This window comes from Durio zibethinus, chromosome 6 (genome assembly GCF_047325235.1).
Source record: "Durio zibethinus cultivar Kanyao isolate XHJ-2024 chromosome 6, ASM4732523v1, whole genome shotgun sequence".
In the NCBI taxonomy this organism is placed as follows: Eukaryota; Viridiplantae; Streptophyta; class Magnoliopsida; order Malvales; family Malvaceae; genus Durio; species Durio zibethinus.
Genome location: NC_143167.1, coordinates 4,355,456 through 4,382,117, shown reverse-complemented (window position 1 = coordinate 4,382,117; position 26,662 = coordinate 4,355,456). Strand labels below are relative to the sequence as shown.

Sequence of the window (26,662 nt, the reverse complement as noted above, 5' to 3'; positions counted from 1 at the left end):
AACATCATAGCTCTGATACCATTTGTTGGGCTAAAAGCCTCCAATCCAATCACACCAACGGAAGCAAAATCAAACAATGAATCAAACATACAAAAGACAATAATTTAATATGGTTCGGTCCAATCAACCTACGTCAACGAATAAAAAATAAGATCCACTAGTTGTAAAGAATTACAAACATACATCAAATCATCAATCTCACTCAATAATTAAAATTTATAAGACACTCTCAATCTCTTCTAATCCTATGAAGTATTCTCAACTCAAACAAATACAAACCCAAACCTTTGTGCACCTTTTCAATATAACCAAACACGTACCCATATGAAATATTCTTAACTCAAACAAATACAAACCCAAACCCTTGTGCACCTTTTCAATATAACCAAATACGTACTCATATGCTTCCATACATCATACCTATGTTGACCCTCTCAGTATCCTCTAGTCCACTTACAAACAAACATACACACTCATAAGACGTAATACTCTATGGGATGTCTATCCCACAAAATCTTATAATTTTTTTTTTCATACTTAACCCTATAGAGACTTCACCTATTTATAACCATATAAACTTGCTCATTAAGAATCCCTTTCCTCTTAGAATTCTTTTCTTGTAAGTCAAACTTATCTATTAAGAATATCTTTCTTTTTAAAATTCTTCTCTTATAAGTCAAACTTACCTATTAAAAATCTCTTTTATCTTAAAATTCTTCTTTTATAAATCTTCTTGTTCATTAAATAATATCTAATAAATTTCAAATAAATTTCAAATAAATTTATTATGAAATTTGAGTCAATATTTTCAACCACTATCACTTGTGTAGGATGTAATCACGAAAAGGTAGGAAATTTTTCAAAGGGAAAAAAGAAAAGTACTAGTAGATGATCTTTAATTTTAATCTAAATGTCATTTATGAAGTCAACAGTCATTCCTTATGATCAATATTGTTTGTGGCATTTTGAAATGTCATGAACAATGACTTGAAGATCAGTGTCTGATGATCCTCCTTTTTGAACTGCTTGTCGACAAATCTCGCTAAGTTTCTTTGCTCTTATCCTCATTTCTTTCTCCTCTTTGCTTTCCAAATCCATAAAACTTCGGATAATCCCTGCAATTTCTTCTCTTGGCACAAACTCTCTGGTCTAAAATTATTCTTCACCCTCCAACCAATCTTCCAATCTTCTACAATTTGCTTACTATTTGGAGTTTGATCCCAATATATGGAAAAAGTATGCATAAGAATTAATAACACCGTTATAAATGGCTTCTGAAGTGGAATTCCATCCACAAAGTGACCAAAACCCCCCGATGGAAGGATGCCACAACACTCTCAGTTCGTCACACCAAGGCACTATTAATCCATTTCACCTTTCCTTTCGTGCAACCCAAAAGGACCTAACACCGCCAATACACAACCAAGCTTCAAGCTCATCCAATTGGGCACTCGTAGCTGAATGCTTCCTTGTGAAACATACAAGACAGAACTTTCAGTTGTGAATCTAGCCACTGGTTGTAACCGTTGGCAATAGGATTCACCCCGGAATGGTCTTCCAGTTTGAAGTAAGGAATGCGAGGGCCAATGTGATAGATTGGAGTAGAGATTGTTGCTTTCAAACCGTCAATGATTTGAGATTCCAGCTTTTGCACTGAAACAAGAAGGAGATATTGCACTTTGGACACGACCGAAACTGCGTCAAGGCCTCGAAGCAATACGTCTAGACCTTTTCCATGCAGGCAAGTGGGAAAGTATACTTTCCGAATTGAAGAAACTCTAAGGATACAATCAACAATCTCCTCGTTCCGTCAGGACTATAAAAAATTAAAATAAAAAAACATAGCTTGAAAATATGAAAGGAAGAAAAACAGTTGACTTTATCATCCAATTACCTAACAAATCAATGGGGAAATGTCGGTTCTGAACCAGGAGATCAAAATGATGGAAGACGAAACATACCAAAGCCCGCATGGTCCAAAACGATGCTAACGGAACATTCCTTTGATTCCCCACCCTGACGGCAAAGGTCATATAAGTATCATAAATGATGGCGGTAACAGGGGCCTGAAGCCGATTGATAAGCTGCTCCACTGGAGTCTCCGTCTTTCTCAAAACTTTTTCGAAGAAGTCAGGAGAGTAGTCTTCGGAGCGGTCCAGCTCGGAGGTGTAGTCATTAAAATGTTATAAAGTTTTTTATTAAAGCTTTATGTCTCTTTTAATCCAATATAAATCACACATAAAATTAAGATCATGTTAAATATTAAAATTTTAAAAATGATATTGTAAAATACTTAGCTCTTTCAAAATTTTTGTTATTTGGAGTGTTGTGTTTTCGTTGGAAGTCGGACTGATTGCATTACTAAAATAAGGACCAAAAAAGGCAGAGCCAGCGGCTAACCCACTGCCTTGGATTTATTCGTGTCTCAGGCGACAACCGGCCGTCACTCAAGGGCGCGGACGGTGAATTTACGGATTAATTAAAGCTTTTCATTTCTGTTATGGGCTTTGATTAGAAAGTGAGTGCCTCACCTGACTTTAAAACTGGCCCAAATTTAATGAGCCTGATAGGTCTGGGCTTTTCTGATAAAAACACATCTGACTTTGACCAGCCCAATCATAACCTTTAAACTTTTTTGGACTTGAAGACAGGTGATGTCTCTTTGCCTTCAACAAAAAAGAGTTACAGTCCAAAATACACCATCGGAAGTTTTTTTTTTTTTTTTTTTTTTGTTTCTAATAGGACAAATGCTCATACAAGAGAGAAGAGGGATGACGAGATTAAGACTTACATCCATTTATTTTTCTTAAAAATTTTTATCCATTAAGTCAAGAGATGAAAGACGTATCATCGGAAGTTAGTAACACAGCCAAGAAACCTCAAGTGGTGGGCCAAAAGGGATGCAAATGGGCTATTCAATGGCCACAATGACCACATTCGTGGTCCTTTAGTGAGGACCACCTAAATTTAGGAGGGAAATAAGCACAAGAGCAAAGAGGATTTTACTCAAATACCTAAAAAAAATAAATAAATAAGCATTTAACTTACCAAAATTTCGGAGTTGGCAAAGGTGCGTATAGGCTTTGTTAATTGTGGTAATATATATAGCAATGTATAGAAAATGTTTTCCTACTATCTGTCATTGTCAGCTAATGCTGAATTAATGAGGTAGTTGAGTGGCAATATCAATTCTATTACAATACATAAGGTTTTCGTCAGCTTGAAATCGCCTTGGCTTTGTCCTAAAGCAAATATAAATGGCTGTCATCCTTGAAAATAAAGTCTCCGATGCTCTACCTACAGACTCCACCACACCGTTGTTGGCCGGAAATGACTGCAATTCTATTGCATTCAAGTCCCATAGGATGAGCAAAATTTCACAAGTAGAAACTGAATTTCGATTTCATTCACTTTTTTGGAATTGAAAGTAGGAAAGGAATATTGGAGGAATTGGAATCTTCTCTTGTTATTTACAAGGATAAATGCTTGTTATGATATGATATGACCCAAATGAAATCTTGACTCAGCATGAACTTCAAATTACAATTAACAGTTTGCTATTAACAAACAAATAATAATGCACAGTTTGACAAAGTTAAAGAGCAATGGGGGAACCTCCCAATCAATGGCAGTCTCCTTCCGGAACATTTTTAATGGATGGGCCTCCCATCAGAAAATGACGGTAGACGTAAAAGAGACCCATAAAGCGGAAATGCTCCAAAAAGCCACACCAACACAACATGGAAAAAACCCATAGGGTAAAAAGAAAAGGAGAGAAATCAATTCATGAACGTACAAAAGGACCACCGTGTGGTTTCATTAGCCTAGTCCCCACAATAATTTGATGCATTTCCCTACTAAATAATTTACTGACATTTGTCCTTCTGATTTATACACAGTAAAAACCTTTTTCTAGGCCTCGGTGAATTGTTCTTGACGGTGTCCATCACCAAAAGCCAGGAATAGACCATCTTTGGGCATGAATAGTTGGGTCAATTTATCTGCGTAATGGAGCTAGGGTCCACGACAGAAAGCTCCATTCGGAAATGCCCAGAAAGTTTGGGGTGAAAAGATATTTCACAATTCACTGTATATAATATATATTCTGGGCGAGAGTTGGAAAAGATATTTTTTTTCATTGAGACAAAAACAAAGCATATTACGCATGAAAAAGTCCAAAGAGTAACGGATATTTTATGAGATATTTGAAAAGATCGCTTTTGGGTTATCTTCCTATGAAACTCTCTTCACAAACCGGCCCTGTAGCAACCAAAAATAGCATTCTAAAATACACAAATTTGAATACATATATACATGTAATTATAATAAAGAGAGAGAAAGAGTTGATCAGCACAAACCTTGAGCCTTGGTCTTTTATCTGCATTGAGTTTGCGGACTTGATACCTTATCTTCTTGGAGAACAATCTAGTCTGACGCTTCTCTTTGTATCTAAGAACACTGGCTTCCCTTCTTGTTCGTTCTTCTTCCATGACAGGCACCTCCCCCATCTACAGAAATTTCAACTAAAGTATATATCAACACGTGCATATTTATCATTATAAGACTATTTTCTCATGATAATTCACTATTTAATAATCATTTCAACAGAATCTTATAGATGAGGGATCTAACTCCATTGAACCTGTCTTCATATTTTATATATATATATAAGTTGTCTGACAGAATTCTAGGCTAAAATGCAAGATCCTCTGTTTTTTCCCTTCCTAATTACATATAGTAGATAATCTCTCATTGAACAGAAGGGAAACATAGATGCTGATAATTAACATTAGTTTACCCGTGAAAATACAATAAGAAACAGAAATAAGGAGAAGAAATGGATTATAAGTCAGTTGAATACTAACATAATAGCCATTGCTCGCCATTGAAATCGAATAATCGTCAGCCCATAAAGGTCCACGATCCGACCACGCATCCAATACATCTTGATAATTCAAATTCAAGTTCAATGAAACGCTTTTCTCATCATCTAATTCCCAGAAACCGAGATTTTCTTTCTTTACAACCTGGTTATATTCACTTTCTTCTTCAAAGCATTTCCCTGTATGAACTAATTTCTGGTCTCTTTCGTCCTCTTCATCTTCTTCTTCAGCATTGTGGTATCCGCTTTTCCAGTCCATGAAGTCCCAACCGAGATGACCATGTATCTTATTACCTGGCAATTTTTCTTCATTTTCAATGCCCAAAATACCTTCCAACTCATCCGTAATATCAATCTCTCCATCTGCATAGCTTTCTTTGGAGTCGTTGAATTCAGTGAAAGTGGCATCCGGAACCTGTTGTTCTTCCATCTTTGGGATTCTTAAGAATGAATCGTACCCCATCTTATCTAATATCTAGCTTGCCAATTGTCCCTCTTCTTTTACTCCCTCTTTATGTTATGAACTTTTGTTCGCAGTGCATGGCAATTTCAACTTAACAGATAGAGAGTTGAAATGGATATTTCTTTCGTTTTTTAATGCTTTTTTGTCTTACATGGGACCTTATCCTCATGCTATTGGTCAATTCATTCTATACTTGCTCCTGATTGGCTACTGGGTTCCAGCTCGGAAGTGAATGGTGGAGCCAGTACTTTTAATATTTTTTCAAATATTGAAAATTGAAATATTGATTATGAATTATGAACATCTCTCTCTCTCTCCTATGGAAAAAGAAGAAAATATGGTATCCATATCAAGAACCACGTGATTTAAAGAAAGTTTCTTTTCATGGCACTTTCATATGAAGAAGAAGAAGAAGAAGAAGAAGAAGAAGAAGATTCATTGTTAAGGCATCCCCTTAATAAGAAAACTGATACCATAGAGATAAAATCACATTTATCTTTTAACAATTTTAAGCTTAAATATATATAATTTTATAAATATATTTCTCCAACATTAATTATTATACGTTCGCATGTGCTATGTACATACCCCAAATTGGTGAAAAATGAGTAGTAGTAGTTAGGGGATTGAAAACAATAACCAAAAAAAAAAAGTAGGAGAGTCTCAATTGAAAAAAAATTGGTGAAAAATGAGCAGTAGTAGTTAGAGGTGAGAAAAAAAATAAAAAAAATAAAAAAAAATTTTAAATTATAGTATTTAATTCTTTTTAAATCACTTTTTTTATTTTATGTGAATAAAAATAAAAAAATTAATGTATATATTAAATTTGAATCAAATTTTGAGTTTAGATGTGGAACATACAAAAAAAATTAAATTTAATTATATATTTTTAAAATTTTTATAAAATAAAAATAATTATTTTATATATAAATATATTTAAATGTATTAAAAATTTTATTAAAATAATATATAAAAATAAAAATTTTAAATTTAAAAATTAAAAATTAATGAACTAAATCAAATCAATAAAATTTAATTCAAATTAAATTAATCTAAAAAAATCGATTCAAATTTAAATCAAAATTTAAAAAATAATAATTTTTATCAAAAAATTTAAATAAAATTCGATTTTATCTGGATCGTTATCAACCTTAGTAGTACAGGAAACGGAAAAATCAGCATAAAAAAATAGAAATAAAAAAACATGACATGGAAGATGAGAGGAAGGGCCATTTAGGTTTAGCCTAAGCCTAAGGGTAGGTGCCTTGGTGGTGCTCTTGCATGCGTCGCTATCTGCTGAGCTGGGCCTATTTTTGATGTACTACGAGATGTATCTTTTTCCATTTCTTTTTCAATGTCCTCGTAGATATACCATCTGCTAACTAATTGTTACTCCCCTCTCAATAATTTGAAGAAAAAAAGGAAGGGCGCTCTTTCATGACATGGCCACTGCAACAGCGGGCGGATGCGCACTTTTACGGGACTTCTGTCGGTCGCACAGAAGTAGTAGTAGTAGTAGAAGAACAGTAGGTTAAGAAAAAAACAAAAAGAGGAAACAGCAGCGGTAAGTTCAGCCTGGATTCTTAAAATCAACAAACAGAATGATGAATATAGCTACTTTTGATTTTTGACTTTTCTATGCCTCTTTTCGTTTCTCTTAGGCTAGCTACAATATATGTATTCTCACAAGCTAAACACGAGGATTCGTGTATATACTGTTAAATATATATATATATATATATAAAATATAAAAATTTATAAAGTATGCTAATTTACAAATAAATTAAATATAAAATATTTTTTTAATTTTTTAATTTATATATAAATTTTGTTAAAATTTTAAATCATATTAATTTTATATTATATCATGATATGTTTAAAATTATCAAATTTATTTAATACTGTCTCATCAATGTATAAAATAGATGAAATATTCTTTAACAAAAAACTAATGGATTGGTGATTTAAACATTTCCTTTTTTTATAAATTTACTCAATAAATTCTGAATTAGTGCTTTTCCTCCCCCCCACAAAGTACATTTTTTTTCATATGCCGTGGGAGAAAACTAGATTTGCATATCTCAGTATGTTAATAATTATTAGATTGGTAATAAAATGCCGATCAGTCAATCCTCCAAAAGGATTAACACTGTTAAAAAAAAGACCATAGAGGTTTTACCAACCATGCAAATTTCCTATAACGACTGAATATGAAGGCATGTCACAAAAAAATATATATACATATATATATATATGGCGTCGATCGAGTTAGGGTATTAACCTTTTTCTGCAGAAGCAAAAGAACTTCTAGTAAATAAAAGAGGAAGAAGACAAGTTGAACGAATCAAGGACAGCTTCTAAATTTGACTTCATAAAAATACTTCTGCATAAAGTTAGGAACTTGGTGCTTTGGTCTTGTAATTATTCTTTTAATTATAAAAGAACATTTCTCTGATTTGACGTGAATGTGCTTGTAAATAAACTATTTAACTTTGTAATATAACATATATATAATTAGTACTCTATTAAAAATACGTATTTAAGCTTTCCCATGAAGAGAGCACTTCCTAATTATAGTTTAATCCAAGAAATTTTTTATTTTTTATATTTGAAATATCGTCAAAGATTTAACTCGATCATTAAAATTAAAAATCTAAACTTTTGTGAACAAATCACACCTTTATTTAAGAAATTATTTGCGAAGCTATTGCCAGTTAGACAAGGTTGACAGAGAACTGAACTCAACGGGTGTGATTGGATGCCAAGGGCTGTTTTCCTTGAAACTTAATTACTGGTCTATCCCTTGATAAATCTCATCACCCATGAAATTAACCTAACTATGCTGCTAAAACAATTGCTAATGTATATACTGGTCATGATTTTGAATCTTTGATGTACAGTAGCAATAATTTACCCCTGCTTGGTCACATGATCAGTCTAATTAAAGTTTTATTTAGAGATCAATTAGGAGAGAATTAAGACGGATGAGGTATTTATTGACAGGATCCAACTTACTTTCGGGTGAAGAAAGATTACTAACCAGTCATTAGTTATAGCGTCTTTATCAAGAAAGAGAAGCTTTCTAAAGTCTAAACCCTAATTTTCTTGGTACCTCACATGCAGAGTTTGACCCCATCAAAATTCTTCTCTTTCCACAACTCAAGATTGATATATGTTAGCCTTATTAATGAGATCTTTTCTCCCTTTTTCCCCTTTAATTTCACATGGGGGATCATTTTCTTCTTTCTTGCAGGCGTCAAGACAAAAACCATACATATCCAACAAAAATGAGAGAAAAAAAAAAGAGTACTGTACTACTTCATTTGAGAAAGGCAAAGGTAGGTGAATAAAAGTAAACTAAGTCCAAAGAGACTCTCTTTTGAGAGCTGGATCTTGGATTACATTGCTAGACGAAGCGAAGTTGAGGGATTGGGAGATGTTATCCAAGTTATAATTAGTGGCTAGAGGGAAAGACTTGTCATCTTGTTCTATTTGAGTTGGCATGGCCGGTTCCTGTTGCATCTGAATGCCAAGTATCTCAGCCTGAGCCACCGCAAGCTGCATTTGCAACTGTGATACTTGATTTTGAAGGTAGGATATGGCCCCAACGCATCCATATACCGGGTCTCTCACTCTTGCATTTGCTTCATAAACTAAGCTACTTACCGCATCCGGTCTCTGGTGAACTGGCAGCTCCTATAAGATTTACAAGAAGATATACATTAATTAAAACAAAAAAACTTTTGGTATCAACCATGCATTTCTATTTCTAATAAGGAATGCGCATAGTTCCAAAGACATGCATGCAACAAAAAGAGGAGAAAGCTGAAAGAAACCTGCAACATTTTGCTGACATTACTAGCACCAAAGACTTTGTGAACAATAGCAAACTTGTGAGGGTCATCAGAAGGGAAGTAAGGGGCAAAGATGCAGTCCTTGGCGCATCGACGCCTCAACAGTTTGCAGGAGGCGCATGGTGAAGAACCTCCCATATCTGCAGACTTGATCAAGAAACTAACAAAAGGTATGCAGAAGAGTTTTCTTTGATGTAGAAGGAAGAAAAGTGAAAATATTGTAAAACAACAAAGCTTAGCGTTGAAGAGAATGGAGATTAAAATGGGTATTTATAATGGTTGAGCGGGGTGCTCAACTAATATGGAATGAACCCACATGCTTCATGATTAAAAAAGTGTTTTATGTATTGGGATGGAATTGATGAGGGGAGGCTAAATGATATTAGATAACTATACAAAATCGCTTGATATATGTACATTTGAGTTACACTTATGTCCCTCTCTATAAAAAAAATCATAACTTTATCAAGGGCAATGAGGTCAGTTCAGAAGAGTCCTGGAACAAGATCTCATGGAAAAAAGAGGTGTGAGTTGACCACCGCCTTGGCGCTGGCGTGTGATAGCCTGATAGGTTGTCATTTGTATAGTTCCCCCGTTCTTGTTGTTTGACTCTTCTAATTTTATACTTGAACCAGTAAGAGAGCAAAATTGATTATACTCTTTCATTAATTGGATGCATTTTAAATAATTGTACGTTCCTAAAGAAAAATAATGAACTATTCAACAGAAAACAATATATATAGATGAAAGGAGTATAAAATTTGCATAGACAATGTGTGAACAAATTATATATAAATGTTGCAGTTGAGACAATAATCAGAGTTAGGGTTTGATTAGGGCAAAACCAGTAATAGGATGTAGTGTGAATTGAGAAAGATGTGATATTAACTCTAACCTTAAACCTGGATCCAGACTTCATGAGAAATGAGCTCAGCGTGAATGTTTGGTGGCGAACATTCATGTGCATGGAAACATACATTAACGTCTCTTCTTCTCTCTCTCTCTCTTTCTCTCTCTCTCTCTCTTACATGGTTTGATTAACCTTGCGATTAGGCAGCCATTAATGAATGTTTAGCAACCTAATCGTACACTCAAAAAATATCAGATGCTAAAGAAAACACATAGAATCTGCCTCATCTCTCTTTCTAGAAGTTAATTTTTTAGGGTGTTGTCAGATTCATAAATGACATGCATAAATATTTGAAATTCGAGTTTATAGAGAAACCAACCTTGTAGAATAGCATACAAATTACAAAATAGTAGTTTCTGCTGCAGATTCCTTTTTTGGTGCTTAAAAAAATAGCATCTTACATATTTCAAAACGACTCAAAAGATTATATATAAATTCAATTTGATTTCCTAAAAAGTGTTGATCAATCTATTAAGATGAATGTATCAAGGAAGACTCGTAACAACCAATGCACAAACCAACATGCACCCTTGCGAAGAGCAAATATCAAGAACAAACCCATATTTCAAAGAATCAATTTCTTTCCAAAAGCAATAACAGTTTCAAAGAGATTATTATATAATATAGCAGTATTCAGGCAAGGGGCCATGGCCCCTTGATTTCTTAAAATCACCTTAGCATGAGTGTATTTTTACCCAAAAAAATGATAAAATTATATTTTATCCCCTCAAAAAATTAACAATTTGACCTTTCTTTTAGGAACAATTGTAATGATATGATAAATTTCATGAGTTATTAAAGTTTTTACTTGCATATGCAATAAATAATTTTATTTTCTTTACTTTTTCAATAATAAATTTATTATTTTTAATGTAATCATTATTATTTCATTGAATTTTTTTAGTTTCTTAAAATGAAATATTCTTTTCAATTAATTAAAGAAACAAGTCGGCATTAATTATTATATCAAAATATTTCCTTTTATATAGACCAAAAATACAATTAAAAAAATCCACTACCTATATATTATATAGACAAAAAATACAATTAACAGAAAAATACAATTAAAAAAAATTCAACTACCTATATATATATAGAGCACATAAAAAGACAAATTTAATCATACATTATAATTTTTTTTATTATTATAACCAAACATTTCATTCTAAAACTCAAACTTTTAATGTATTACTTTTATTCTTCTTTTTTTTTTTTGAAAAAATCCATACTATGAGGTTTCAAGTAGAAGTAGAATGGGTAAAGTTACAAATTTCATATGTATGTGTCTCACGATTATTAACCTATCATCACTCTATTGCATGCATTGATGGAAATTGGAATATTTTGTTTTCCAAATGAACTATATATAGGAATAACATAAAACAGCTATATATATATATATTTATACACACACACATACACACCTACAAGCAATTAATTTCAACCAGTTAAGAGATCCGACATGAAGATGATGTTTAAGAATTATTAAAAATGAAACCAATTTCGAGAGAGATTGAAACAAAAAATATACGAGTTTGTAGAAACCCTAAGAGCTATTTCGGACTGTTGCATTAAATGTCTTCCACATGATTCCAAGCCCTTCTAATCTTGTGTACCGAAAAAAAACAGCTCCCCTTCCCTAGTTGTCATGGCATAAATGTACATATGATAAGACATCAACTTATAATATAATTTTTTTCTTTTCGTTTTACATATTTTTAAATTATTAATTTTAATATATTAAAATGATAAAATTAAACCCTTTTTTTATTTTTACTTATCTCTCTTATCTTTTGAATTTATTAAAATTAAGGATTAAAAAAATATATAATATATAATGTTTTTATATGCACTTTGTTTTATAAATTAACCAAGTTTATGATATTGTTTTAATTAATAATTTAGAGACTAATTTGAACTGAACCAAATGGTATTAAAATTGGGGCCACCCTGTTGAAATTTCTTTTATTGCATTACCTCATAAAACGCGTACCACCGTCTTGGCTTCCTTCCAAGTTTCAAAATCCTAAGCACTAGGGAAAGGAGGAAAACCCCTATGGTCTAGACGGACAGAACCTTGTAAACCATGTTTTGCTGCAATATTTTAAGGTAGAGGAAAAAACAGACATCTTTTCCCAATCTTAGAGGCCCATAAAACATGCAAGCTCCGATGCAGACAATAAATGAGTTTGGTGATTTGGAAGATTCGGTTCTCTCTCTCTCTCTCTCTCTCTCTCTCTCTATATATATATATATATATATATATATATTGTTTTCAATATTCTAAAAAATGGTTGAGACTAGGAGCAATGTTTGACAATGGAAACGTCTCAAGTGAGGAGCTCAAGCGGAAACTGACCCGAAAATTTCAATTGCTGGAACAGAGTGGTGTTGGATTTCCAACGCAAACAACATATGTGATCGATTCGAAATGTTTATAAGATTCTATTATAAACTCAGTGCAAGAGATAAATAAAATATAATAAAATAAGGCAAGAGAGGAGAAAACAGTAATCAAGCACATGATCAAGCCAACATGATAACATGCTAATACCTTGATGTATTGCTAAGTTTTACTTCTAAAATAGTAGTACATTTTTGGTCAGAAAAGGAACAAAGATGAGCTCCAGTTTATGTAAAGATAGAGTTTTTGAGAAGAAGATTTGAATTTTGAGGCTTTGCAGCTTTTTTTTTTTTTTTTGGGATCAATTAGGGGCTCTATTTAAGTTTTTTAATATTCCTTTACGGGTATTTATTTTTCTATTAACCTAAATTGTAAACTCTAAAAATATCACCGATAAATGAATTAATTTTTCGTATAGATAATCACAAGCAGCTAAGTCTAAACAAACCAACTAGTCTGGGCTCGGCATCCAAAATGTAATGCAATGACAAAATGGATAGCTAAAGTCGGTCCAATAAATAGCAAGCTTGGGCTAGCCCAGGGAAAGGGCCAATAAATTCCAGCCCATATATGAATATTTTTTGCAAAGCCAATTACTGATTCTTTTTCTCATTCAGTGGATGTCTCCAAACTTGATTGCTACCCCATGGCTAACCCAGCAAGGCTTCAAAATGAAAGTTAATCAGAAAGAAGAGTCTTCCACTTATCATTTCCTTGCGCAATAGAAAAGATTGAGAGTGATAAAAGCAATGGCAAGAGACTGACTTTCTATTGGAGAAAAGTGTACCTTAGGAGATATGCTAAGTAATATCATTAATCAGATTATTTGTCATACAAATCTTTACCATGTGAAACTAAGAGTAAAAATTAGCAGCATCAAAAGAGAACCTGCAATGTTTTCTCTGGCATGTATGGTTAAGAAACAGACTGCTTGGTGCAAGGAAATTTGGCAGTTGAGTCAGATTCAATACTAATGAGCTGTACCCTTTGGCTTGCTTTCAATTTTCGCTCATTGTGCGTTTTAATGCCATTTCTGTACAGCTTGCTGGCAGCACAAGGTGCTTTCTTACAAGTTGGAGGCTGTAGTTTGCTCTTCTCAGCTGTTTTCTTTCTCAAGTATTCCGCTGTCTGTGCCTGAACTGTAATGACCAAAAGTGCTTAAAACATTCAGGTACAATGAAATCAGATGACACTCACATGCAGCAACAAAAATTAGATACTTTTCATTAATGTCTTATTGCCAACATCAATTCAATGCCAATTATCTGCATACTGAAATGTGATGATTATGTTTGAAGATTGAACATGATATAGTAAATATATACGAGACATACCAGAGTGTGAAGCTGCCAATGTTAGTGCAGAATTCTTAAGATTGTTTATTTTTTCAGTAACTTGCAAATTTTCAAACCATTCATCTGTTTTGGACTCTGCAACACCATTCCTCCCAAGGCATGATAGTGCATAATCACAAGCCTATTGAAGCCAAAATGGAAGAATAAATCCCAAGACTTAGAATTATTTCATAATAATTAATTCTATAACAAAGTGATTCGATACTTCTAAGACGAACAAATTCAATTTTAAATACCTTTGCAGCAATAGCATAAAAACCACTTTCTAGTGATTGCTCCGCAAAATTAAGCCATTCCAAATGTGAAACTTGTAGCCATTGTTGGATTTGAGACTTATGTTCGCGAAGAACCAAAGCCTCGTACCGCAAAGCCAAACAACTCTGAACCAAAACCGAAAAAAAGGGGGGGGGGGATTCAAGGAAAGAGAAAATAGTGGATTAGCAATAACAACGCTGTTGATCAAAGAAAATTAAGGATTTTTGTAACCTCGATATCACCGATGATAGCAAAAGCTCGAACAAAGAATTCGAGAACAGAGAGCTGTTGATCTACAGGTTTGGCCGCAATTTGACGAATAACGGAGAGAGATTCAGATCTGATAAACTCTTTCAAGCTTGATCGCATTTGAAAAAGCGATTTAACGTCATTGGAGGCGAGAACTGATTCGAGAATTCGGAGAGAATCGTTGCTGAATCTGCTGAGATCGAACGGAGGAGAGTTAACGTAAGTAAAGCATCGAGACTTTGTTGAGAGAGTGAGTGAAACCTTTTGTTGTTGATTTGGGAGCGGAAGATAGAGATTTGCTGTGCTACTCCGGTGTCCGTCATTTCAGCCAAGAGAATGGACAGTGAATTGGCGGTTAAGGGATGGTTCAAATATATTCTTTTGGGCCTCAAAGCCCATAAAAGGTGGAAAATTTTTGAAAAAAGAAAGTTACAAATTTTAGTAAGGTTGGAAGATAATAACAAGGAAAAAACACAACCAGCGACAGAGATTGAAACGACAGCGGATCGGCATGGCCGGCCGCAACAACCTTCCACCGCCGTCAACTTTAACCCGCGCAATCACCGAACGCCACATCATTCCCCACCACCACCTCGAAGACCGAATCGTCATCCAACACCGCGAGATCCAATCCCTTCTCTTCGACAACCAACGCCTCGCCGCCACGCACGTGGCGCTCAAGCAAGACCTTACCTTGGCCCAGCAAGAGCTCCGCCACTTATCCGCCGCGGCTGCCAACGTTAAAGCCGAGAGGGACGCTGAGGTGAGGGAGGTCTATGAGAGGTCACTGAAGATGGACGCAGGAGCACGTGCTGTTGATGCGATGAGTGCGGAGCTGGCTCGTGTACGGGCGGATGTACAGAAGTTTACGGTGGATTGTCAGGAACTAACGGCGCAATTGGAGGCGGTCAACGATGAGTTAGCCAAGGCAAGAACGGAGGCGAAACAAGTGCCCTTAATTATGGCGGATATGGAAGCCGTACGGCAAGAAATTCATAAAGGAAGGTAATTCTCTGCAAAATTTCTTCTTTTTAAACAAAAAATTGTTGGCTTTTCTTATTAATTCTTTTATCATGATGGGCTTTTTCTTTTTCTTTTTATTTGAATGTAAATTGGAAAATATTTGATGTTTGATTGTAATGGGAATTATTCAATTTTCTCTTTTCTATGATGCTTGTAATGAAAAGAATAGTGAATAAATTGTTTGGAAGGCAGGGATTTGAAAAGCAAGTCCTCAGTTTAATGTCTATGACATTTGATGTAAATTAGTGGCTAAGAGAAAGCAATGTAAACATAAGAATGTCTTAGGTTAGGAACTAGTCAAATGGTTCAAATTACTAGAATTAGACATAACTGGCCTTAAGAGTGCATTTGGTTTAGGGAATCCATAAATTTTTTTCTAAAATTTTGATGGTAAGTATTTGTTTTTTACGTCTGGTTTAAGGTAATCTGACAATAGTACCCAAAGTCTCAGAATCAGAAACTCACCTCTCTAATATTTTAAGATACCGGGAAGAAAATTATCTTATTTTCAAATTTTACCTAAATAAAAAATATCACATATTTATTATCTTTTTAAATAGTAAGGCTAGAACTCAATTTTAGCATTTTTGTATAAAAAGTTGACTTATTTTTAATTCACAAATTTAATGTGTGGCAATTAAGCCATTTCTTTGAACAAACGTCTTATTTAAACCATTCCAATAAGACGTTTCCTTTTACAAACGTCTTATTTGATAGATAATCTTTGAGAATCTTTACAAAAACAAATAAGGCATTGTTTTGAACAAACATCTTATTTGATACTTTTTCAACATATTTACAAAGCCCATTCAAATAAGACGTTTCTTTTTTACAAATGTCCTATTTGATAGATGATCTTTTATAATCTTTACAAATTCAAATAAGGCATTTCCTTTGAGCAAACGTCTTCTTTGATGTTTTTTTCTAACATATTTACAAAAATAAATAAGGCATTTAGCTCTTCTAAATGCCATAATTGATTTTTCTTTATTTTAGTACAGCAATTACAGCTTAATGTCTAGTTAAACGCTGTAATTGGGTATATTTAATTTTAAAATTAAAATCTTTCTTTTCTTTTGTTGCTAAAGACATTATTTGTCGTTTTAATATTTTTATTAATACAAAATGAAAGGTTGCTTACAGCTTATCAAGAAGATTATGCTAATTATATATGAATTAATAAACCAAGATTCCCCCAACCAAACAAGTGATTTAATTATGGGATGCCCTGAAAATCAAACAAAACCTTAGGCATCAAATTTTTGTAGGTATCACACCTTCCCTCATAATCCAAGATTCTGTGAACCAAATAGTAGGGTTTGTTGAGATTTGAGAATAAAGGATTTCTAGTTCCGTAGAGCTCCTATCATGATGATTATGGATGAGAATGAGTTATACTTTTACCACTCTGGTCCACATCTTTTAGATGAATATGATTCAAGGACACCAATCCATCATGCTGCTTCTCAAATATTAAATTATTAGGATTATTGTTCTAGTGATCCAACTAGATTTAGCTTTGAAGATCATTACGTAGGAGGTTGTGGTTGATTGTTCTTGGTTTAGGATGACCTGAAATGCAGTGTATGTAACTGATGATTTTGTTAAGAATGTCTAGGGATTTTCATAAAGCCATTTCTTAATCTGTATTTGAGTCAATTCCAGATTTGTGAATTTGGATTCAACCAACTGCTGATGCTATTTATTTCAATATAGATGTTTATTCTGTGTCAATGAGAAGCTCCATCAAAATATAGAAAGTTAAAAGCACAAGAACAAGATAGCAGCCAAGTAGGATGGCGGTGAAAATAAGAACTTACAGTTGAAAGATTATAACCTTCTAACATATTCATTAGTGGCTTTATTTGCATGTAGTTGATGCAAGAGACATTGATGAAACCAGGATACTGTGAGTGAACTTCCACTAGAACGAATTGCGAGCCAATTACTTAGTTTGTAGAGAAGCACCAATTCTCGTTACCTTAGAGAAATATGTTTTTGTTTGTGAATAGGACTGCTATTGAACATGAAAAGAAGACACGTGCTAGTAACCATGAACAACGCCAGATATTGGAGAAAAATATAATTATTGTAGCTCGAGAAATAGAAAAACTACATGCCGAGCTTGCTGATGCAGGGAAGAGAGCAAGGACGGGAGCTACTGCAGCAGCAACAGCAAACCCAAGTAATGATCTCCTCTTCTCTTGTTCTCTGGCAAATATAATCTTTAACTTCCTCGTATCAATTCTTGACATTTTTATTATTTGCACTTAGACCCCTCATATAATGGAAACTGTGGAAATATTGATGCCAAGTATGGAGGAAGTTCGTATCCCGCTACATATTCTATGCCTCCGGTATGTTTTTGCAATCTTAGTGTCATTTTCTGTTTTAGACTCAGACCCAATGAAATTTAAGAAAGAAACTGAACACGAGTTTTTATTTTTGTTTTTCAAGGTAAATGTGTGGATAACCTTTTCTTATATTTCTTGATTAAATGATTTTTACTTTTATTATTTGCACTTCTACCTTCACCATGGTTTAAGAGCCCGTCAATGAAAAATGTTTATTACACTTTTTTTCCTTTTTGACCGAAAAAATGCTCAAATACTTGATTCCAGGCTGGTGCTGGTCCGCAATTTGTGCCTGGAACGATGCCCGCTGTGCATTTAGAGGGCCAAGGATCCCATACACCTAGTGCGAATCACACTGGTCGACAATTGGTGTCGGAGGCAGTTTCTAACGTTCCTCGTGAAACCCAAGTAGTTCATCCATAGGCATTTTAAAATTGTATATAAAATCCAGACGCTGAAATTTCTTTGGGAAAATTTTCCAACCGAAAGAGCGAGTTGCAATATTTCTTTTGCAGCTGGAAAAGGATAGAAAATGTGCACGTGCATATTTATCTGTTGCTTCCAAAATGAAAATTTCAAGGTACTGCACTCAGCTTGAAATCTGACCGATTTATACAATGCATTATCATTCATATATATTTGCAAAATTAGGTAATATCTTATCAAACCGCTGGGCAGTGGGCAACCATGTATAATAATAATAACAAAGAAGTAATTCAATTGACAACATTGAAACATTTTTTGCTCAACAAAACAATGGAGTTAAAAGCATCCATTAAGAAAGATTTGAGAAAATTTTTGTTGGCAGAATACAAAGAAATAAATGTAAACAGTCCTTGGAAAAGGAGCAAAATAACATGCCCCATCACAAGGTGACGTAATCCTTCAGCTCACAGCGACAATCAGATCATGAAGAAAAGCAAACTCTCAACAACTCTCCAGCCATTATTCTGCAACTCTTGTCACACTAGAGGAATGTAACAGCAGCCAAACCAAGTGTGGTCCATCAAATGCTATCAACCACTTAACCGTACGCCAACCATTTATTTAGTAAAACAACCAAGTATAAAATAGCATTCAGTATATTCCAGCTATTGCCTTAGTTAGCAACACGTGGCAACAATTCAATCCTAAAACCAAACCAATATCATAAGATTAAAGCATAGGACCTAGTATTATGAAATAGTTTAGAATAGATATGCTCATGCTGCCATATAAGGATCCAGATCAAATTCTTCATTTGCCCGAGGGAATAATTATCTTGAGAATTCAAAAGTAACAACTTTGGCAGTCACTAATAGCATCTAGTTTCTAGCATGGGATGCTAAATCCCATCACCTTTAATAGCAAGAACAGTTTTCAATATAAAGGGTAACCATGCATGCATATAATTCACAAGCTTGTTCCACCACATGGAATGAATGAGCAGACAGGCAACATAATCAAATCCACCACTAAGGGTTAATTTCCAAACAAAAGGGTAAATGTGTCATTTGGAAGAGCAGCACTCACCTGAAATTATCAACCTACCTTAGCAGCAAGCAATTTGGAGTTAATCCGCTTGCCTCTATAAAAAGATTCACACAAATTCAATCAACCCAACGCCTAGAATAAAAACCCCTCCAGCTCACAGTAGACAAAGAAGGAAGGAGAAAAAGGGGTATTGCTCAGACAATTGAACAACCTACCTCTTAGTCTCCTGTTCAAGAACAACCCTGTGAATGGAACACAACTACAATCCTTAAACCACAATTCTTAGTACATAAAATACTCGAAGCTGAAAATCTCTCAGTATGGGCGTGAACGGTTTCCACCATAGTGATGTCTATCTGGCCCAGAACCTCCATCTCTGTAATTATCCCTGCGCCTGTCCCCACCACCCCCGTAGCCACCTTTACCACCTCTGTCAAATAAAAAAAAATTAATCCAGTTTCAAGAAAACAAAATTTATTAAGCAAAGAACAATTTGACTTGGTAAAAAAAAAAAAGAAAGAAATAATTTCAGGTAATCTTTTCTATTGTTCACTTCCACAGTGACAAGCACAAGGGGCAGATTAACACTATCATATGCAAACCATACAAAATGTTTCAAAGACAGGACCAGCAAAAACATAGGCCGTTAACAGTAGCTACAGGTGATCATTTGAGAATTTGGTTTCAAAAATAAATTAAAGAAAGCAAAACCTTATAAGCAGGAATTCAACATGGCAACAAACGATATAGGTGGAGAAAAAAAAATGCCTAGGCATCATATCTTCATAAATTATATGTTGAAACAAAGCATCTAAATGCAATATAGATGAAAATAATCCAAAGAAAAGCCATAAGGATCATCTAAATCATTTCCTGTCAGGAAAACGCATCTAAATGGAACATGCTATAAGTTAGATAATCCAAGGGTTAAAATGATACCCATGATCATATCCTTTAAGTGCAGTCTTCTCTGCCATAGCCACACTGATTGTATGGCCTCTCATGACGTGATCTGAGTGAAAAGGTTCCACAAGGATGAGGAAAAATATTGAAGACAATAAACTAAATGAAGAAAGTTTTTAGGTAAGTACTGTTAAAGAAACCGCCAGCAGAGTGAGCAGCCTGAGGATCTTCATAAGATAAAACTGCATCACCTTTCTGGTTTCCCTTCTCATCTGTGTATATTTTAATATTCCACGGCCACTGATCTTTATAGCCACGCTTCTGCTTAATTCTTCCAACCTAAACCAGATGTGAATTGTTAGAATGCTAGTGATGATACCACAAATTCATGCAAAATTTAAAAAACCAAAACAAAACAAAGCAAAAAAAAAAAAAAAATTGTCAATAAACCGCCATACATTAAAATGCTCTCAACTCATGGAACAAGAGAAGAAAACAAATTTCAAAGAACAATTATCATAAACCAACAGATACCAGCTCCGGAAATAAAACAGAAACACCAGGATGAAGTAGATGACAAAAGTCCCATTAGACAGCACATTGACTTAAAAGATAAGAATTAGCCATTACTTGTCCAATGCCGCCAAAAAGGTCTCTTAATTCTTCAACAGTAACATCAGGTGGCAAATTTGATATGTATATTCTTGAGTTGTCACAAGAATCTGCACAGTTGCCGTCGCACTGCTTGACCTTAACTGGTGCATCAGCGGGAGGGCCACCATAACCACCTCCCTGATGTCGAGGACCACCAGACCCATACCCACTTTCATATCCACCAGAAGGTCCACCCCGACCACCAGTCCTGACATCACTCAAATTGTCACCACCATAACCACCTGCCGAACCACCATAAGATGGAGGGAATGATGTGGGTCCACCAGTATAGCTTGCAGGTGGAGGAACTGCATCCGTTCCATAATTTGCATTCCCACCATATGCATTAGGAGCGGGTGGATAATTGCCACCAGCAGCACCACCATAAGAACTGGGCGCTGGAGGACGAACTTGACCATACCCACCATCTTCCCTCCCTTGACTACCTCCATAAGAACCACCTCTACTACCACCACTTCTATTATCATAATTTCCACCTCTGCCCCCATCATAGTTGTTATTCCTCCCACTATCATAACCACCTCTATTCCCATCTTCTCGACCTCCCCGATTACCACCATATCCCCCACCACTACCTCCTCTGTTATAACCACCACCACCACCACCACCACCACCACTACCACTACCACCAGCACCCGCAGGAGAGGGTGCACCGCATTTGTTACACTCAACTCTTCTTGCAAAGTTCAAGTTCCCACAGCTACATAGACATTTAACAGTTTAAATTTCACAAATCCAGACAACTAGCAGAAATATCCATATATCAGCAAACCAAAACTTAGATGTTTAAGACTAATAAACTGTACAAAACCATAACAGGGGGGAAGAAAACATCCCCCAGTTGCAAATCAAAAGCAGAGAAAAGATAATTTACCCGGGGTTCGGGCAAAGCCAATCACCATCTCTGCCACCTGCACCACGGCCACCACCTCTTCCACCGCCACCTCTTCCACCACGCTCTCCTCCTTGATAGCCTCCACCACCTGCATAATCCAGATCCAATTTATTGAAAATAACAACAAAGGTATAAAGCCGATCGATCTTGAAAACCCAATAAGACAACAGTGAGAAAACTATAGTCAAAAACGCTAGCCCACAACTCTAACAAAATATATATATTAAGAAGAAAGAAATTTACCTCGATTTTGAGGATTACCACCATATCCTCCACCGCCTGCTCTGCCACCGCCACGGCCCCCGTGACCTCCACCACGTCCGCCTCCGCCGCCACCATAACCACTGTCCCTTCCATAACCTCCAGAACCGCCGCCACCACCTCCACCTCCCCCTGCGTAACCTGCACCGCCACCACCATAGCCACCAGCACCGCCATACCCACCACTATATGAAGGCGGAGCAGCTTCGTCGCCGTCTTGACCGTACATACTTTTAACGATGTATCTAGGGCTTTTTGTTTTCCTTATTCCTCCTAAAGGAGAGAGAGTGAGAGAGAGAGAGAGAGAGAGGGCGCAATAAAAATTGTGTGATGTCAAATAGAAAGGCCGTCCTGTTAGTCTACGAGACGAGATTTTTTCTATTCCTTTCTTTGTTTTAAGTTTAACCAAACGCGGGACAAGATTTTCCACTCGTTTCTTTTTGTGAGGTGGCTCGCATGCAAGTCCTTGAACCTTGATCTAACGGTTCTGATTTCTGCGCGGAAAAACAGTCGGCCTACACTTTGAGCAAAGATCCAGATTTTAAAGGGCTTAAATGATGGATCCTTTAATTGTTTAATTTGAGGCCCATTTAGTTTACCAACCCAGACAGGATTTGGGCCCTTCCGTTTTCGGATAATAACTGGGCTGTTCGTAGGCTGTTGATTAATTTTAAAAATAAATTATCTCCTTCACCTCCAATAAAATTTCGATCGATAAGACTAGAAAGATGATATATTACATGTTTAGGTATTTCAAAAAAAAAAAAAATTAATAAATTAAAATATAATTAAATAAATTTAATTTAAAATTGGATGAAACTTATGTACGGATAAGACTTAAACTTAAATTTTTTAAATTTTCTCTAAACAAAATCTCGTTAGCTTTATCAATGAAATCTCAATAAAAATTAAAAATTTTATCAACTAAATCTTAATAAAAAAGAAATGTAATAATTAAAAGTAATTACATATTATATATACAGTTAACAATTATATAATTTATTAATAAAATTTTAAATTTAAATTTTAAAATAAATATATTTATTCAATTAATTTTAAATTAAATTATTCAAAAATAAATTAATTAAATTATTTTATTTTATTTTCATTAATAGAATCGAATTTATTAATTTTAATAATTAATCGATTAAATTTAATTCAATCATTTGATTCATTTTTTTAATTAATCAAATAATAAATATTTTTAAATTAAATCATATTTTAAATTTTTAATTTATTATATTTTAAATAAAATTATTTAATAAAATATTTAAATATTTAAATATTTAAATATTATATTAAAAATTATAATAATTTTTGAAATAAAATGATTTATTTTATATATTTTTTATTTTATATTTGAATTTGTTATATTTCAATTAAAATTTTAATTAATTTAATTTACAAATCAAATTAATCAAAAACTTTTTTTAAAAAAATTATTTTTATTAATTAATTAAAATTAATTTAATAATTAATCAATTTAAATCAACCCAATTATAAACGTTTATCTCTCCACTACTTAAATAAAGAAACTAACGGATAAACACGGGCCCAGACACATCTCGTACGTAACGGGAGTCGACCTACCTTTTCAAAAGCTACTTACTACCAATCGTTTTTAACCGAGATAAAAGCGAAAAAAATAAAAGAAAAAAGCGAAAAAAATAGAAGAAAAAGAGATTCTGAACTTCAAGCATCAAAACTCACCAGCAGTCACTCAATCTCCATTAGAAGAACAGCGAGGAGAATCGGTTTAGAGATGTTAAAGCAGGGAGAGGTAGTGTGCGTCACCGGAGCCAGCGGCAGCATAGGTTCTTGGCTCGTCAAACTCCTCCTTGCTCGCGGCTACACTGTCCATGGGACCGTCAAAAATCTCGGTTACTTCATTTTCATGCTTTGCCAAATGTTTCTTCATTTCCAGTCAAACTTAACTAACTTTAATTTTGGTGCTAATTTCATGTCCTCAACTTTTTCGCTGTCGCAGAAGATGAAAAGGAGACAAAGCATCTAGAATCTCTGGAAGGAGCGGAGTCACGTCTCCGCCTCTTCCAGATCGATCTCCTCGATTATGATTCAATCGCCACCGCTATCAACGGCTGTGCTGGCGTCTTCCACCTCGCGTCTCCCTGCATCGTCGACCAAGTTCAGGACCCTCAGGTATACGCGTGCTCACTTAGTCAAATTAGTGTTATCTTCAGCTTTAATAGCAGATTATATATTACTCTGATGTTTATTTAACAGAAGGAGCTTTTGGATCCTGCAATTAAAGGAACGCTCAATGTAATGACAGCTTCCAAAGAGCAAGGGGTTAAGCGCGTGGTGGTCACGTCTTCCATCTCCGCCATTACCCCCAGCCCCAACTGGCCAGCTGATAAGGTCAAAGCAGAGGATTGTTGGTCTGATATCGAGTACTGCAAGCAAAATGAAGTAACTATTTTCTCTTTTTCTCCTTTTTTAACGGCTATCTTATTGTGGACCTTGTAAGGAAACTATGGGACTAATAAATCGTGGATTTTGGTCATTGTTTGGTTGAGCTAGTTATGGTATCCGATTTCTAAATTACTTGCTGAGAAAGCAGCATGGGAATTCTCCAAGGATGAAGGTTTGGATGTGGTGGTGGTGAATCCAGGCACTGTGATGGGTCCTAATATTCCTCCAACCCTCAATGCTAGCATGTTACTGCTGTTACGCCTTCTGCAAGGTAATAGTCTTCACAAACTACATTGTTATTAGTTGCATTTTCTGTTCAAATGGGCAAAATTGAATTATGATTCTGTAGGTCTATGTGTTGCATTTTATCAATGCAAATTTCATCTCTCGGGATGTATGAAATTTTGTGTTCTTAGTTTAGTAATTGATTTCAACAGAGTCAATATTAGTTTTGTTTAGGTAGATGTAACGATTTGGTTTATACCTGATTAGTTTGAAGCTTCATTGTCAATCACTCTGAAACGTTTTTTGCTTAGCAATAGTAAAACTACCTCAAGAGAGTAATTACAGTATTTTTGGATGCTGAGTGACATAGTGGTTGTCCGTTTTGCACCATAGTTCTCTGTGATTCAAAAATGAAAATGTATTATTAGCATGAGATCGATGCAAATTAACTTCTTGTTAAAAGAATAAGCTGTTATCAGGCATCAAACAATGTGCATGGGAAAGTTTAACGCCAACATACACTACTAGTTTGCCTTACAAAATGGCATTTAACAGATAGAATTTCAGTTTTGTGTCAAAAGTATTACCAATTCTGATCATGTGATTGAGCCTGAAATAAATGTGTTTACATTGGATCATAACTCATGAGTCTGCTGCTATTGGATATTTTCTGTAAAGATTTGAGTTGGGTGGTCTGCATATAAATAGTCACTTTTCTCTGGCATTTTTTACTGTTATGGAAGCTAGAATATAAAAGTGTTTCTCTTGTTGCAGGCTGCACTGAGACATATCAGGACTTTTTCATGGGATCTGTCCATTTCAAAGATGTTGCCTTAGCTCACATTTTGGTGTACGAGAACACATCAGCAACTGGAAGGCACTTGTGTGTTGAAGCTATAACTCATTATGGTGACTTTGTGGCCAAGGTTGCTGAACTTTACCCTCAATATAATGTGCCCAGGTAATAAGTTCATGCTTTATGCACCCATAAAAGTAATGCACTTTGGTGTCTTTCTTTAAATTTTCATCGTATAATTTGATTATTTTTCACAGATAACGCTATTGCAGCCTCCAAATATTGTCTCCCTTTCTTCTTTATTATTAATATAGGTGCCATACCTTGTACTCACTGTCTCAATATTACCTTGAAATCCAAATTTATGTGCATCTCTATGTAGTTTGCCGAGGGATACTCAACCGGGACTGTTAAGGGCTAGGAATGCATCTCAAAAGCTGATGGATTTGGGCTTGGAATTTATTCCCATGGAGCAGATTGTCAAAGATGCTGTTGAGAGTTTAAAAAGCAAGGGCTTGATTTCATGAATGTAACTTAACGTAACTTTTACTCTGTAATCTCAATCTATGTTGTATATGGCTACGAGCCGATGACTGAAGACATGTATAAAGAGTTTGAGGGGAGAGAGTGAATGAAACTATACTTTAGATATAATATTTAACTAGTTTTAAATTTGTGTAATGCACAGAAATATATTTATATATTAATAAATCTTATATAAATATAAAAATAGTGTGCCGGCTATATCAATAAATATATTCACCAAAGGTTTGTGTTCATCCAACATCTTAAGAAGTTTATTTACTGTCTCAATATCGAGGTCACTTTGAAAATTATTAGATTACATGACACGTAATTTGTTGGAGATTTCTTTTTCCATGTCATTCATGTAAAATTGCACAAATTTAGGAGTTTGGCTTTCTCTAGGCAACAAAGATCCAATTTTATGGTGGTTTTGCTCATCGATGCGATGGACATAAGGTCCATTTCCGTTAATGCCTTTAGTCAAAGTGAAAGCAAATATAAAGTTATATGTCCGAATATTCTCTTTGAATTGCTTGGAATGTCGACCTCTATTGTAGTCTAACTACATAGTAAGAATATAGATTGTTGTGGCTTTTTTTTTTTTCACCATACGTAAGTGCATAATTCAGTTGGATTTTCAAATTTCAATACATCAAAAATATTTCTTACAAAATAAAATAAAATTAGCATCAAAATTAATGTATTAACATATCTTTCAATTAAATAA

General features: G+C 34.6%; 6 protein-coding genes across 18 annotated transcripts; 2 read left to right on the top strand and 4 right to left on the bottom strand.

Moving 5' to 3' along the window:
- Positions 1-3,759: 3,759 nt before the first annotated feature.
- LOC111286389 (CCT motif family protein) lies at positions 3,760-5,445 on the bottom strand. Of its 3 annotated transcripts, none has more exons than XM_089761905.1 (3): positions 4,866-5,445; positions 4,359-4,508; positions 3,760-4,283 (listed from the first exon to the last, which is right to left on the bottom strand). In XM_089761905.1, the coding sequence occupies exons 1-3, from the start codon at positions 5,343-5,345 to the stop codon at positions 4,248-4,250; spliced, it is 666 nt and encodes a 221-aa protein (XP_089618031.1). In that variant the 5' UTR covers positions 5,346-5,445; the 3' UTR covers positions 3,760-4,247. The 3 variants fall into 3 exon arrangements, with proteins under 3 accessions (XP_089618031.1, XP_022732050.2, XP_089618030.1); XM_022876315.2 differs by having other exon boundaries at positions 3,760-4,260; positions 4,866-5,444; XM_089761904.1 differs by having other exon boundaries at positions 3,760-4,508; positions 4,866-5,444.
- A 3,193-nt stretch (positions 5,446-8,638) lies between these two features.
- On the bottom strand, positions 8,639-10,761 carry ASL5 (Lateral organ boundaries (LOB) domain family protein). The gene is made up of 2 exons (XM_022875379.2): positions 9,182-10,761; positions 8,639-9,041 (listed from the first exon to the last, which is right to left on the bottom strand). The coding sequence occupies exons 1-2, from the start codon at positions 9,335-9,337 to the stop codon at positions 8,703-8,705; spliced, it is 495 nt and encodes a 164-aa protein (XP_022731114.1). The 5' UTR covers positions 9,338-10,761; the 3' UTR covers positions 8,639-8,702.
- Positions 10,762-12,838: 2,077 nt separating this feature from the next.
- On the bottom strand, positions 12,839-14,770 carry LOC111284817 (protein DOUBLE-STRAND BREAK FORMATION). Of its 3 annotated transcripts, XM_089761903.1 has the most exons (6): positions 14,634-14,770; positions 14,355-14,565; positions 14,105-14,248; positions 13,848-13,989; positions 13,402-13,652; positions 12,839-13,177 (listed from the first exon to the last, which is right to left on the bottom strand). In XM_089761903.1, the coding sequence occupies exons 1-5, from the start codon at positions 14,693-14,695 to the stop codon at positions 13,429-13,431; spliced, it is 783 nt and encodes a 260-aa protein (XP_089618029.1). In that variant the 5' UTR covers positions 14,696-14,770; the 3' UTR covers positions 12,839-13,177; positions 13,402-13,428. The 3 variants fall into 3 exon arrangements, with proteins under 3 accessions (XP_089618029.1, XP_022729518.2, XP_022729519.2); XM_022873783.2 differs by lacking the exon at positions 12,839-13,177 and having other exon boundaries at positions 13,252-13,652; XM_022873784.2 differs by lacking the exon at positions 12,839-13,177 and having other exon boundaries at positions 13,252-13,652; positions 14,355-14,562; positions 14,634-14,755.
- A 113-nt stretch (positions 14,771-14,883) lies between these two features.
- On the top strand, positions 14,884-18,383 carry LOC111284816 (protein FLC EXPRESSOR). The gene is made up of 4 exons (XM_022873782.2): positions 14,884-15,377; positions 17,408-17,580; positions 17,670-17,752; positions 18,017-18,383. The coding sequence occupies exons 1-4, from the start codon at positions 14,884-14,886 to the stop codon at positions 18,170-18,172; spliced, it is 906 nt and encodes a 301-aa protein (XP_022729517.2). The 3' UTR covers positions 18,173-18,383.
- A 58-nt stretch (positions 18,384-18,441) lies between these two features.
- Positions 18,442-22,353, bottom strand: LOC111284815 (transcription initiation factor TFIID subunit 15b-like). Of its 8 annotated transcripts, XR_016342717.1 has the most exons (8): positions 21,939-22,318; positions 21,675-21,783; positions 20,756-21,500; positions 20,314-20,464; positions 20,162-20,234; positions 19,438-19,652; positions 19,262-19,316; positions 18,442-18,879 (listed from the first exon to the last, which is right to left on the bottom strand). XR_016342717.1 is itself a non-coding variant. In XM_022873781.2 (6 exons), exons 1-6 carry the CDS (start codon positions 22,183-22,185, stop codon positions 19,538-19,540), a joined length of 1,440 nt encoding a protein of 479 aa, XP_022729516.2. In that variant the 5' UTR covers positions 22,186-22,318; the 3' UTR covers positions 19,189-19,537. The 8 variants fall into 8 exon arrangements, 3 of the variants coding, with proteins under 3 accessions (XP_022729516.2, XP_089618027.1, XP_089618028.1); XR_016342715.1 differs by having other exon boundaries at positions 19,262-19,652; XR_016342714.1 differs by lacking the exon at positions 20,162-20,234.
- Positions 22,354-23,584: 1,231 nt separating this feature from the next.
- LOC111284981 (NAD(P)-binding Rossmann-fold superfamily protein) lies at positions 23,585-26,140 on the top strand. Of its 2 annotated transcripts, none has more exons than XM_022874163.2 (6): positions 23,585-23,836; positions 23,944-24,116; positions 24,201-24,386; positions 24,498-24,660; positions 25,389-25,575; positions 25,793-26,140. In XM_022874163.2, the coding sequence occupies exons 1-6, from the start codon at positions 23,719-23,721 to the stop codon at positions 25,935-25,937; spliced, it is 972 nt and encodes a 323-aa protein (XP_022729898.1). In that variant the 5' UTR covers positions 23,585-23,718; the 3' UTR covers positions 25,938-26,140. The 2 variants fall into 2 exon arrangements, with proteins under 2 accessions (XP_022729898.1, XP_022729899.1); XM_022874164.2 differs by having other exon boundaries at positions 25,668-25,801.
- Positions 26,141-26,662: the final 522 nt, after the last annotated feature.